This window comes from Epinephelus lanceolatus, chromosome 7, assembly GCF_041903045.1.
Source record: "Epinephelus lanceolatus isolate andai-2023 chromosome 7, ASM4190304v1, whole genome shotgun sequence".
NCBI classification, from domain to species: domain Eukaryota; kingdom Metazoa; phylum Chordata; class Actinopteri; order Perciformes; family Serranidae; genus Epinephelus; species Epinephelus lanceolatus.
In genome coordinates, this window is record NC_135740.1 from 25017774 (window position 1) to 25031264 (window position 13491).

The window sequence follows — 13491 nt, forward strand, 5'->3', positions numbered from 1 at the left end:
ATAGTTTGAAGGTGTGCATGTGAAAGACCAAACCCAGTAATAAGGGTCATGCTTATCCTCTCAACTGGATTGCATTAATCTACTAATCGAGAGACATTTGCATAACTGCTTCAATGCAGCTGCAGTTAAGCAATTACTGGCCCCATTTCCTTCTTTTCCCACAGTGTGGTATCTACTCTCATTCCCAGACTAGAACTTTAATCTCACTCCTTCCCCCGAGTCCTGTTGCTTTTTTCTCTTTGTAAGTCGTTTAATTGTCTGATCTGCTTCCCTTTTTGCCTCCCCCCTCTTCTGAACATTAATGTTTTCCTTTTCTTGTCTGGTTTCCTGTGCACCTTATAGTAGGGTGCATTGTACATGTATGTGAGCAAAATGCTATACCTCCGAGCATTGTGAAACCTAGACCCTTATGTTTGGGCACAATGAACATATTGTTGTCGCAAAGTAAACCTGGCTGAAAATAATAAACCCAAGCAGGGTTTCACAATTTTGTACCCGCTTGCTTTGCAGATTAAATAACTCCAACTACATTTGGCTGTGAGCACATCACTGTGGAGATTGGATTGTGTGATTAATTATGGTTGTTGGACAAACAATAAATCCTAAAGAAAACCAAATTACATGGATGTTAGGTTCCAGCACCTGAAACTTTTGAGAGCAATTTAAATTATTAAATGATATACTATATTCTGAAAATACTGTATTCCCAATGCAGACATGGCTTTAAGGTCGTGGTACTGCCTTTATTTACTCCAAACCCAAATATAAAAACTATAAACACTGTCAACGATAATCAAGTCCCATTATCCTCAAAAAAGATGATAATGAAGTCCCAATGTCCTCAAATGGGACGACAATAAAGACCCAATGTCCTAACACAAGAAGATAATTAAGTCCCAATGTCTTTCTGACTTAACAGTGTCTGAGCTTGTTACTTTTGCTAAAATTGGTCAAAACTGTTGCCATAAAATTGCAAACATCATTAATCATAAATAAACAAGTGTCAACTACAAAACGTGATTAGGTTTTGGACCATGTCCTCTTTTGCATCAGGATTGGCTGCAGACTGACTTGTCAGAGCCGGCTGCCACGAGGACAACAGGTCTAGGTTAAGCAGAATGACGAATAAGGTCAAGTGAACCCAAAATGTGATGTCCTCATATGAGGACACAGGTTGTTATGAGGATAAGAATACACAAGAGAGATTAAATGCACAATCATAGCATACATGTGGAAGTAAAAAGGGAGAAAGAAGAGAAAAAAATATGAAAATAAACATTAAAAGCCAGTAAGAGTACACAGGCAGGACAATTTATGCAGTTTAATGTAATTTTAAAGATTGTAAAACATTGAAGGGAGATAGCTTATTGTTTGTAAATGAAAACAAGATGTCGTCTACTGCCATCTCTTGGTAGAAAACCTTTACTACGTTGTTTCAAACTGAAAAAACCCCCAAATCGAACAACGATAATAAAACAGAGAATACGTTTAAAAAGCTTCAAGCTCAATTATAGAAACATATTTTTACATTTTAACACATTTAATCTTGTATTATATGTTAAATTAACTGTAACAACTGTCCAGCAACTTTATCTGAATTTCGACGGTTGATTGCTCTCGACTAGCAGAAAGTATTTGCACTTCCTACCTTTACAGCCAATCAAATCACGTTTTAAAAAAATGAGTCCTCCTCTTCGTCCAATCACAACACACAGAACACAAAGTGGGCGTGGTCGCCGAATGGAGCAGCTGGCAGACTTTCCTGTACATTGTGTGTGTTTTGAGTTTGACCACAGAGGGACAGCGGACAGGCTGACTTGTACAAAAGCGAAAGGGAAGAATGAGTTGGGACACTGAGTAACAAAGCAACTGAGATATTTCTCGAGGCCTTTTCACTCGGAGGATTTAAAATAAACCGGTGTGCTCGTGGTAAAGGTGAGCGGACGGTTGTGATATGTTAGCATTAGCAACAAAACCAGTGGTTATTTTAGCTACCTGCTACATGTATGACTGTCAGCTGTATGTCGGTTACATAAAGCCTCTGGCGCTGTACACACACTGTGGAAAACATTTATAAACAGCAGCCAAATTAGGAGAAGTATCAGGACTAATTCCACAATACTCCACGGGTTAAGTTAGTTACATAGGAGCTTCTGCTTGTTGGCTAATTGGGGGGGGGGGGACACTTAAAGGATGTCACCTTCTCAATATAGCTGCTCAGGGCTCACTCGATAACGTCCAAAATAGGCTGCAGACCACATGACAAAATGCTTTACAGAGTTTCAGCAAACACAACATAGATTTGCAGTGAAGATATCAACAGTTGGTTTAAAGGGAATTTGCTTGTTTAATCAGCACAGGTCAATGCTCAGCTATGAGGAGGCAGATAAGTCTGAGTCTAATGCTGTCAGTTGTTGGGTTGGATGAAAATATGATGGCACATGTTTGAGAGCCACAGGTGTCTGTTGGTACTGTGTGAAAGCTGAGGTTGTAACATGTGCATTTGTGAAGATTATCCTTACAGTAAATCATGTTTTCTTGTAGCTTAAACTCTAGTTTTCTCTTCTTGGTGTTTGTTTTTTTGCAGTAATACAGTAGTGCTTTGATTTAGTCATATTATTTCACCAACTTTCCTTTGGTGTGGAGGGGATTCAGTGATTTGTTTTGGTGCTGCAGTGAGAGTGGAGGGGGCATGTTAAAATAAAAAGAAGAGGTGTCCTCTAACAACAGCTGTTACTCTACCACAGGTGTCAGCACAGATACTGTTCCTTCCTGCTCCCTCATACCCTCTCCCTGTCAGCTGTTTAGCCTTGAACATTGGCTTCCTCTGCTGCTATAAACACTCTACCCCTGCTAATTTCCCTCCTGGGATTAATTAAGTATTCTGAATTCTGAATTCTATCACACTCACAAACATCAGTGTGATTGTGATTAAACCCTTGGGTTTTCTTCTTGGCTGATTTGTTGTCTTTTTTCAGCCATGGAGCCGTCAATGACTGGCAGCTCAGCCGCCCCAAAACCCAGCCCCTCACCTCCCTCCACCCTGAGGCCAGGCCTTTCCTCTTCCAGCTTATCCTCTACCACTACCGTACCAACCTCAGACCGCCCTAAGCCTAAACTCACCATGCCGACGCCTCCAACTACACCCTCATCTTCACCCTCCACTGCCTCCCAGCGGACTTCTCCTGGTCTTTCCTCCCGTTCTTCCTCCCTGTCCACGCCGCCTGCCTCCCCCCTGCGCCAGCCCATCAGAAGCCCCTCTCAGGTGGGCAGATCTCAGCTTAATGCAGCCTCTACGGAGACTCCCCTGACTGGATCTATAGCTGCAGGAGCTGCCGCCATTTCTCCACAGCCTCCTCCCACACCTGAACCAGGTCAGAATCAAACTCTGAGCTTTGACCTTACTACACTTTTAATCTCTAAACCTTTACAGTTTTCCACTTTCCTTTTCCCTACCAATCAGTGCAGGCAACACTCCCAGTTTACTGTGTGTACTGCAGTGTCTCCATGACAACCACAGTCATTTACCACAACATGTAAAGCAGCCTCTCCCACTCTGCTGACTTGAGGAAAAAAACCTGTCTCACCCCTGTCTTTTCAGACCATTTCACTTCCCACTAACCAAATCCTGCATTAGAAGTTGACATAGTAGGAGATCTGTCAGCTGCACTGGGAGTATCACATCTTAATTTGTTGCGTGGCTCTGCAGTGACATCTAGATATGTAAATATGGAGTATTACTGGAACATGTGAAATCCAACACCGCAGTCATTTAATTTGGACCACAGTTGGACTCACACTCAGTCCTGTCCCCTGAAAAATACACACCCTGTACCATGTGCCAAGCTGTGTAGATAATCATCATGTAGCGAAAGGAAAAATTAGAGACAGATTGCATCAGTGTAAGCATGTGCGTTACATCAGGTAAGCGAGCAGCTGCTGTTGTTTTAGGGCACTGGTGGAGGATCACGGTATGAGCAGCAGCATTGATGGGCATCTGATAAAAGTTACTGGATCCCATTCAATTTCCTTTTGCTTCCAGCAGGCACAGACAGACCACCACTACACTCCTCAGTATCACTTACAGCTCGTAGGCGTTTTGAATCTTGGAAAGTGTTTCCACATTTGTTGCCACCCCCATCTTTTTCCTACAAGTATATGTGACACAATAAATGTGACACCTTACTTTACAGGATGTAGACACATTTTCCATGTGAGCTCTAGCTCGAGTGAGGCAGTAGCAGAACTCATCAGCCAAAAGAAGATGATAATTAAAGCAGCAGGTTTCAGAGGGACATTCTTATCAGGACAGGACCTGTTTCTGGAAGGATTTGACTCACACTGACGTTTTGGGATCACTCGTGCCGCCAACTGGCACATGGAACTGGACTGTTGCCAGATGCTAGTATTTTTAAGCCAAAGATTAGTAAAAAAAAATGTGATTATACTTTGAATAATCACCTGAAGAAAAATTAATTTATTTTTTTAAATAAAGTGGCAGTCTTAAATTTCGGGCTATAGGCATGAAAAACAAATGGTTCAGTTAAAGTTAAAGCTTCCCCACATTCATATAATTTTTGTCAGTTGTGGACATGAACTTGAAATGGAAACAGCTTGGTCAGCAGTTTCAGTTACCAGGACGCTCTGCTTTCACTGCACCGTGTCATGACTGGACAGCTGGAAGGAAGACATTTGCGTGTGTGTGTGTTGTGGGTGCTTGGTTTGTGTAGTGTTTCTATTTCATCTTGTCTTGATGTTGTTATTGAAAGTTGCTATACAAATACAGTTGCCCTGTCAAAAACAGTTGCAACTGGGACCAAAGACATCAAACAGATATAAAACTTTTTCCCACAAGAAGAAATAATTATTAAATAACTGTCCCTTTGTGTCAAGCACCTATTTACAGAAGACACACTTTACTTAAACATTAACAGCCAAAAATTTTACACAGTAAGGAAATTTGTTAGACACTGTTTCATTAAGAATCTGTGGTATTGTGTAGCTTTTGTTAGAGTAATACTTTACCCTCCAAACAGGGCTGGGCATGATGAGGATATTATATTGTTATCGAGATATGAGACTATATATCCTCTTAGATCTTGGATCTTGGATCTTGGATCTTGTATCGTGATTCGGCATTAATTGTATTTTTTCTATCATTTGTTTGTATTATTGTGTGTCTTCAGTGTTAAAGAGTTAGTTCAGATTTGTCAAAGTCACACAATAACAAACAAACTCCCAATCGAGGCAGTGGTAGACCAGTGCCCGTGTCAGTGGAGTCTGGCTTTGAAGACAGCATAGATAACATTTCACATTCTGTTCAGTTCCCAGTCAGAAAGGGCTGTCTGTTTGGGAAGTACTGAGGACATGAGTGGATAAATGAGGCTCTGTTTTTAGACTCTTTGTTCACTGTGGAAGCAAGAAAAACAAAGTTCTCTTCAAGAATTAAGTGTAACACAGCATGTGTAACTGATATACTGTAGAAATGATCACCTGGTGGGTGAAGTATTCCTTTAAAGACCAAAGAAGTCTACTGTTGAGTGTGTAGTAAATGATATTCTGTTTCTCTCAGAAGAGCCAGAAGAGGAGGTCAGTCTCGAAGACTTGGAGGAGAGAGCAAAGTCAGGAGATGCAAAAGCACAAACTAAGGTCAGTGTCAATGAACATATTGCAAATGCTTTTGACTTTAATGACCATATGGTGGGCATGGAACAGATAAGACAAGTAAGGACAAGCGTTATTTTAGAGGGACATATTGATGGGAAGGACAGGTCTTGAGTTGACTAAGTCACGGTAATGCTTGCCACGCAAGTCTAAGAGTTTCTGAATGTATGTCCAGATGGGGCGTTACTTCCTGGCACTGGCAGAAGAAAGAGACGAGGAGCTGAACAATTGCACAGCGGTCACTTGGCTCATCCAGGCTGCTAAACAAGGCCGCAGGGATGCCGTCAAAACACTGCAGCAGTGCTTAGCCTCCAGGAAAGGTACCAGTAATCCCACAGCAAAGTAGCATTACTGGTTTAGACTTCACTCCAAGTGATGCTGAGAATACCTGTCCATCATCAGTGTGTGTGTGTGTGTTTCAGGGATCACTCTGGAGAACTTTGAGGAGGTGAAGAAGCTGTGTACGGAGACGCGCTTTGAGAGGGGAGTCAGGAAAGCAGCTCTTCTGATGTACTGGAAGTTGAACCCGGAGAGGAAGAAGTCGGTGGCTGTCTCCGAGATGCTGGAGAACGTTGAACATGTCCACACAGAGCCGGGTACGGGTGGGCTGTATTGTATTTAAACACACTGACACTGTACACTTTTATGTTGCTCTGTAAAAGTAATGTATGATAATATAGCTGTATACTCAACATGCTGCGGATTGCTTTGAAGAATCTAAGAAGTACAGATGAATTGCATGTTCTTGTATTGTCTCTCCTTCATTTGCAGGTAAACCAGTGTCCCGAGGTCCACTAAACAGCTCTGCCAAGAAACAGAGGAGAGTCCTGGAGACTATGGTCACCAATGAGGGTAGGTGTGGTTATAAATATGGACCTGACTTGTAAAAAAAAAAGTGTTAACTAATACAGTCTTCTATGTGCAATTTGTAATGTATTCCTCTTGCCTAAAACAAGTCAAAGGAGTAAATGCATTATTTGTATTTATTCAACTCATGTGTCTTCTCTACATCTTTGTAGCCAGGTGCCAAGTGGGTCTCGACGACTTTGTTGAGATGACTAAGAAGTACGCTCAGGGTGTTGCACCTTCACCAGTCATGGCTGCGGCAGGAGGTGATGACGACGACGACGAAGATGATGTAGTGGTGAAAAATCCAGATGAATTGCCTTTACATCAAAAGGTAGGAAGCTCTCAGACATTCAAAATATGAACCAATGTTAGCAACAGAACGTGAAGAAGGAACAGTGTTGATGTTATTTCTATGTATGCCTGTATGTAGAAGTAGAAATCAGATTTTGGGACCTTGTCGACGTTCTGACCCGACTCCTGTGTTGTCGTTCCCCCAGCTGCTCAAGTTCCCTCTGTACGCCTTACTTGAGATCAAAGAGCACCTCATCGACTGGGCATCACGGGCCGGCATGCAGTGGCTCAGCGCACTGATCCCCACGCACCACGTCAACGCACTCATCTTCTTCTTCATCATCTCCAACCTCACGATCGAATTCTTCATCTTCCTCATCCCTCTGCTGGTTTTCTACCTCTCATTTTTCTCCATGGTCATCTGCACGCTGCGGGTATTTCAGGTTCGTAATTTTTCCTATACAAAAATTAACATTTTGGATAGAGCTTAGTCGAGTTGTTTCTCATTAAAACTTTAAATTATTATTTGTGTACTAGAGTATAGATGTCCCTCCTTGAGAAGATACAAGTAAATAGAAGTTAATTAGCATCTTTTTCTACAGAATTCAAAAGCATGGGAAAACTTTCGGGCACTGACAGACCTGTTGACTCACTTTGAACCCGGTCTGGATCTGGAGCAGGCTGAGACTAACTTTGGATGGACGCACCTGGAGCCTTACCTGTAAGAACACCTCTATTTACATGAATCTATGTGAACAAAGTATTAATTTGATAATCATTACTTTGAATTTCATTGTTTGCTCAGGTTTGTTTGCAAATGTTAATTTTGGTTTTGTTCAGGTTTTACTAGTTTGACAACGAAATTTCCATCTAGCATCGTCTTGTAGATACAATTATGCAGATTTTTTTTATTATTTTAATGTCACTGCAGTTAAAGCTACAGTAGGTAACTTCTGTTAAAAAAAAAAACACCTTTTTGTCATATTTGCGCAAACTGTCACTACATCCTTACTAGGGATGGGTCACGATTTTCGAATTTCGAATAGTCGTTTTATTTTTGAAAAATCGATTTTTTTCGCGATGTGAAAAATACATGCCGAGCAGTCAGTGGTGTGCGCGCACAGGGCTTGTGGTCGTCCGCTTTGAGTCGCGCGGACCTCCGCGGAGTCCGTTCCGTCCGAGTATGTTTGGGCCTTTAAAGATGAATGGATCTCTGTGTGCGTCATCTGGTTTGTCCACCTAAGTTTTAATAATTTTGGGCATTTCAACCAAAAATAAATTGGTCTGGAACCCTAAAAGTTTGCTCCCAGCTGAAAAACAAAAAAAATGGCAGATTTTTCTTGACCTGAAGTGCGAACCATGACGACATCAGTGGGCGTGTCCTATTCTACAGATTGGAAAGAGAGGATGGAGTCTTGCATGAAATGGCATTCTATGCCTTCTTATCATTAGTAGTTGGTCTGTGCTTGTTTTTTTTTTGGATTAAATCAAAGATCTGCAACTGATAACAGCTCGCAGGTGACCAAAGCAATCTGCCATCTTGCTACTACTGTTTACTTCCGTTGTGCATTATGCAACGTCCTCCAATAATGACGCATCTTTCATTAAAATGGTTCCGCTCAAAACTGGTGGAGACACAGTGTGGTTCACTAGATGGAACAAAGATTCCAAGAGTCCTTAACGTAACCAGTTTAAGAACCAGATCTAACTTGGTGGAAAATCAGGTATAAGTGCTCCTAGTGGTGTTTGCAAGAGTTCACTGCATCTGAATGAAATCAGCCAATCGGAGCCAGGAGTCTCTAACACAGCATCACTCACTGCTCGAGCACAGGCTGCGCTGCTCCATTCTCCATCGGTATCTCCACCACGCGAATTCAAGAGGAGTCCAGTTGCATTTTTTTTTTATATTGTAGACAAGAAAATGTACACGGTATGATAATTGTCAACTTTTATATCAGGGTATACCTTGAAACCGGTATATCCGTGCCATTTGGAGCACAAGGAGGAGAAAGAGGAACATGGTCTTCTCACAGATTATCTGTCTCATGTACTACTGACAGGATGCAGTGACAGTTTCAGCAAATATGACTAAAACTTATTTTTATAAAGGTTATGCTATGTAACTTTAAGAAGCAAGCTGCAAGTCTACCTTTTTAACCTGACCCATGATAACAACAAATAGTAAGAGCATACTAAGTAGATGAAATGGTGTAAAGGTGAACTATTATTCTCAAAATAAACTGTAAATTTAAGAGAAAGAAATCAAGATGACACGTTTTATGGAACTAAAAATGCTTCTGCAGCTAAATGAACACGTCCTGTCTCTCTGTTCCAGGTACTTCCTGCTCTCTGTGATCTTTGTGGTTTTCTCTTTCCCTGTTGCTGATAAATCCTGGATCCCCTGCTCAGAGTTGGCTGCTATCGCTCTCTTCTTCACTGTCACCGCCTTCCTGAGCCTTCACGCCTCTGCTCAGCTCTTCGCTCGTAAAGCCCTCCTCACAGAAGTCCTCTCTGGAGCCTGCTCCCTCACTCACCTCCTGCCAGACTCCTTCCCTTGGTTCCTCAGGGCCTTTGGGATGACGTTCATCACTGTGCCTCTAGGGGACATAGTGCTGTTTAACCTGGGGGTGCCGTGTCTGCTGTACGGACACCTTGTCTATCTGCTGTTCCGTATGGCCCAGCTGAAAGGCTTCAAGGGTACCTACCTGTGCCTGGTGCCCTACCTGGTTTGCTTTACTTGGTGTGAGCTCAGCTTGGTGTTCCTTAATAACGCCACTGCAATAGGACTCATCCGGACCTCCGTTGGCTACTTCCTCTTCCTGTTTGCCCTTCCTATACTCTCACTGGGCCTGGCCGCAATGCTCATCATCCAGTTAGTGCAGTGGTTTCTTGCCCTGGAGGTGACCAAGATGGTGGTCACACTGACAATTTGCTTTGTGCCAGTGGTGTTGAGGCTTTGGACTCGCTTCAGCCTCAACCCCATCGCGGTTTTTCGGTCTCTGTCACACAGCAGCATCGTGAAGCTCATCCTGGTGTGGCTCAGTGCAGTGGTGCTCTTCTGCTGGATGTACGTGTACAGGTCTGAAGGTATGAAGGTGTATAACTCCACCCTGACTTGGCCTGAGTACAGCAGCCTCTGCGGGCCTCTGGCCTGGAAAGAGGCCAACATGGCCCAAACTCAGATCCTCTGCTCTCATCTCGAAGGACATCGTGTCACCTGGACTGGACGCTTCAAATACGTCCGTGTGACTGACATTGAGAACGGGCCGCAGTCGGTTATCAACTTGCTGCCTTTGTTTGTGGGGAACTGGATGCGGTGTCTGTATGGTGAGCCATATCCTTTGTGTGAGGAAGCGGCAAATGTCACAGCTGAGCCCCAGCCTCTGCCTGCCCCAGCTCCGCCTCCAGAGGATCCTCTCTGTAAACTTAAAAAACTGGCCAAGCACGAATGTCACATCAAACGTTTTGATCGATACAAATTTGAAGTCACCATGGGCATGCCGCTGGAGAGGAAGACCAAGAACGGGACGATCGTAGAGGACGAAGATGCCACCAAGGACATAGTTCTGCGAGCCAGTAACGAGTTCAAGTCTGTGCTTTTGTACTTAAAGACAGGAAGCCTGGTGGAGTTCAGCACCATACTGGAGGGCCGTTTAGGCTCCAAATGGCCCGTGTTTGAGCTGAAAGCCATTCACTGCATGTCGTGCAGCAATGCCCCCCTGCCCAGCCGCAGGCAGTACAAGATTGAACACGACTGGAGGCGCACGGCTCGGAGCGCTCTGCAGTTCGGGTTTGACTTCTTCTTCAACCCCTTCCTGACCGCTCAGCTAGAGCAGCACTCAGAGACCGAAACAGAGACTGTGACTCAGGAGGCGGCATAAAGATCTGACAAACACACCTCTGGGAGAAATAAGATGTATGATAATACTAGTGAAGAACATTAATGATTGTACATCACACCTTCTTAACACTGCAAGAGGTTGGATACTCACACACTTTGTGGTATCAGACCTGTTGTAAATCTAAACTTGAGCGAGTGTGTGTTTGCATTCTCATAGCTTTTGAGCCAAAATATGTGAGAACACGTAATATAATGAAATTAAATATTCAAAGGAGAGAAACACAGACTAATAGGGTTTTTAGAATATGTAATTTACTGCCTAACACTAAAGTAAGAAAAGCACGGTGTAAACTTTCTCAGCTCTGGTCAGATGTGCATTTCAGCCAATTTAAGCTGCATTTGTGCTCAGCAGTTTTTTAAAGGAATATTTCACCCTCAAATAACTGTCACCTAGAATTCATGAAGACAGTGAATGTTCTTAATAAATTGAGGTCATAGGAGACCACAAATTCAAAATAGCAGATGGTGAGTTATTGATATACAAATGGTCATTTTGTGGGTGAAGCATTCTTTTAATGCATTGCAGGGATGCACGTTAATATCGCTACGTCATCGGTATCGGCCAATATCGACTTTAAACTTAACTATCAGGATCGGCCAACATGCTTTCTCTAATTTTGCACAATGAATGAATATTACATACATTGAAAAGTATTGTATTTCATGTCCCCATCACAGTATGCATGCATAATATGATGTTAATTTCACTACAGAAGAGACTTGATGATCACTGAAATTAGGTGGGAGAAAAGTGGATATATTGATATCAGTATTGGTTGTTACATATCGGCGTATCAGATATGAGCAAAAAATCCAATATTGTGCATCCCTAAATCATTGTGATTTTTTTTCGTTGTACAAACACTGTGTGCTGAACTCATTTTTATGCTTATTGTAGCCAAAATCATCAGTATTTACATTTTACAGTTTCCCTGTTGAACTGTACTCTCATTGTTTGTGGCCTCCAAACTACAAAAGAGAAACTTTCTTTTATTTTCGCACAAAAGTTTGTATTGCTGATGATGAGTAGTGAGGGTTTCCTTTGCTGTCAGGCTTAAATCATGTAACAGACAGAACGCTCAGTATGTCATGATTTTAAAATGGTTGCTAGTGGAAATTTAAGTGCCTTAATCTAAACATAACTTAGGAGAATAGACTAAATCACGTCTTTAATTCTGTACCTTTTAAAAAGCTCAACTGCATCTGTGTGTGATCTATGACAGAGCAGGTATCCAACTTTATCTCTGCCTTCTTCTCCCTCGTTCGTCTGCCTCTCTGCTGTGCAGAGATTTAATATATTGAATATTTGCAGTCCCTGTGTGATGATGTGTTTGAAGTTAGGATGTCACTACTGTTTTCTATACTGTGACCCATAAACATAATGAAAACGTGCTTGTTGTTGTTTTTATTCAACATTAACTGCATTCATTCATTCATTTTCCATAACTGCTTATCCTGTTAGGGGCCTTGAGTGTGCTGGAGCCTATCCCAGCTGACACTGGGCGAGAGGCGGGGTACACCCTGGACAGGTCAGCATACTATCACAGGGCTGACACATAGAGACAGACAACCATTCACACTCACATTCACACCTACAGACAATTTAGGGTAAAAATGATCTGATTTCAGCTTCTTATGTGTGTTATTCCTGGGTTCTTAACTCCTGTATGGCAGTAAACTGAATAAGTTTGGGTTGTGGACAAAACAAGACATTTGAGGACATCATCTTGGGCTTTGGGAAACACTGATCAACGTTTTTGACCACTTCCTGACCTTTTATAGACCAATCAGAGTTGGAAACAGTGAAAGAAATAGTTAGATGCAGCCCTAAGCTGAAGTTAAGTGGACCTTTATCACAACATTTAAACGCACCAAACACAGGTGTAACCACTTACTGAACTACATCTCAATACTTGCCAAACAGAGGTATTATTGAAATTGCTATGATAAACATTTTTAACAAAACAATGTGACAATATGAAATGGGATGCTAATGAACCAACAGAGAATTACAACTTGCATCCGAGGCTCCCCTCAGCTTTGAGAAACATTATATTGAGTTTTAGTTCATTGTTTAGCTGTTCTGCCTGTGTCACACTGAACAGCAGGCACAGTTATCAACTGAGCTACCAGGTGAACACGGGAGCATTTAGCAGTTAGAGAGTCATATATGTCCTTCAGGAGTTAGTATACCATAAACGCAACTAAAAGTCAGGGCAAGTGTACTTACATAGTAAATTTCAGCAACAGAGCAACTCAAAGTGCCTTACATAAAACATCAAAAACATGAAAACAGAGCAAAAGAAACATCATAAAATGACATTAAAACAATTCAAAACAGCCAAGAGGTTAAGAGGATAGAAAAAAAACAGGCTAAAATAGAATAACACGTTTAGTTTTGACTCTGGGAAAACAAAGCAAACATGTCCCAGAGGACAGAGGACAGAAGATCAGAAATGTATTTTGGCTCTAAATTATTCAGTACTTTATAAACCAACAGTGGTATTTTAAAATCAATTCCCCGATAAACGGGAAACCAATGTAAAGATCTCAGGAGCAGTGTGATCAACTTTCTTGGGCTTAGCGAGGACTCAAGCAAAAAAAAGAGACTGAATATTAGACTTACATTCACCAGGTATCCAGAAACATGACTCCATATGAATGATACTGTTGCTCTGTAACTGCTGGATGTGTAAACAAGTTTGCAATATTAAATTAAAAGGCGATAACATGTATGTCATTGCTGTGTTCAACTTGTTACTGCTGCTTCAAGGTGGCCAAGAAAA

The 13491-nt window shown here is 42.0% G+C and overlaps 1 protein-coding gene across 2 annotated transcripts; it reads left to right on the plus strand.

The window, feature by feature from the left end:
• The first annotated feature begins 1770 nt into the window (after positions 1 to 1770).
• Positions 1771 to 12097, plus strand: wfs1b (Wolfram syndrome 1b (wolframin)). Of its 2 annotated transcripts, none has more exons than XM_033633710.2 (10): positions 1771 to 1935; positions 2979 to 3374; positions 5573 to 5649; positions 5840 to 5984; positions 6087 to 6260; positions 6436 to 6516; positions 6684 to 6844; positions 7011 to 7247; positions 7407 to 7525; positions 9140 to 12097. In XM_033633710.2, the coding sequence occupies exons 2-10, from the start codon at positions 2981 to 2983 to the stop codon at positions 10683 to 10685; spliced, it is 2934 nt and encodes a 977-aa protein (XP_033489601.2). In that variant the 5' UTR covers positions 1771 to 1935; positions 2979 to 2980; the 3' UTR covers positions 10686 to 12097. The 2 variants fall into 2 exon arrangements, with proteins under 2 accessions (XP_033489601.2, XP_033489603.2); XM_033633712.2 differs by having other exon boundaries at positions 5576 to 5649.
• The last annotated feature ends 1394 nt before the right edge of the window (positions 12098 to 13491 follow it).

Bases quoted from the DNA above. Each gene is read 5' to 3' on its own strand.
- wfs1b (XM_033633710.2), top strand. From the start codon at position 2,981: ATGGAGCCGTCAATGACTGGCAGCTCAGCCGCCCCAAAACCCAGCCCC. The intron at 6,261-6,435 runs GTACGGGTGGGC...CTTCATTTGCAG, and splicing joins ACATGTCCACACAGAGCCGG to GTAAACCAGTGTCCCGAGGT. The intron at 7,248-7,406 runs GTTCGTAATTTT...CTTTTTCTACAG, and splicing joins GCACGCTGCGGGTATTTCAG to AATTCAAAAGCATGGGAAAA.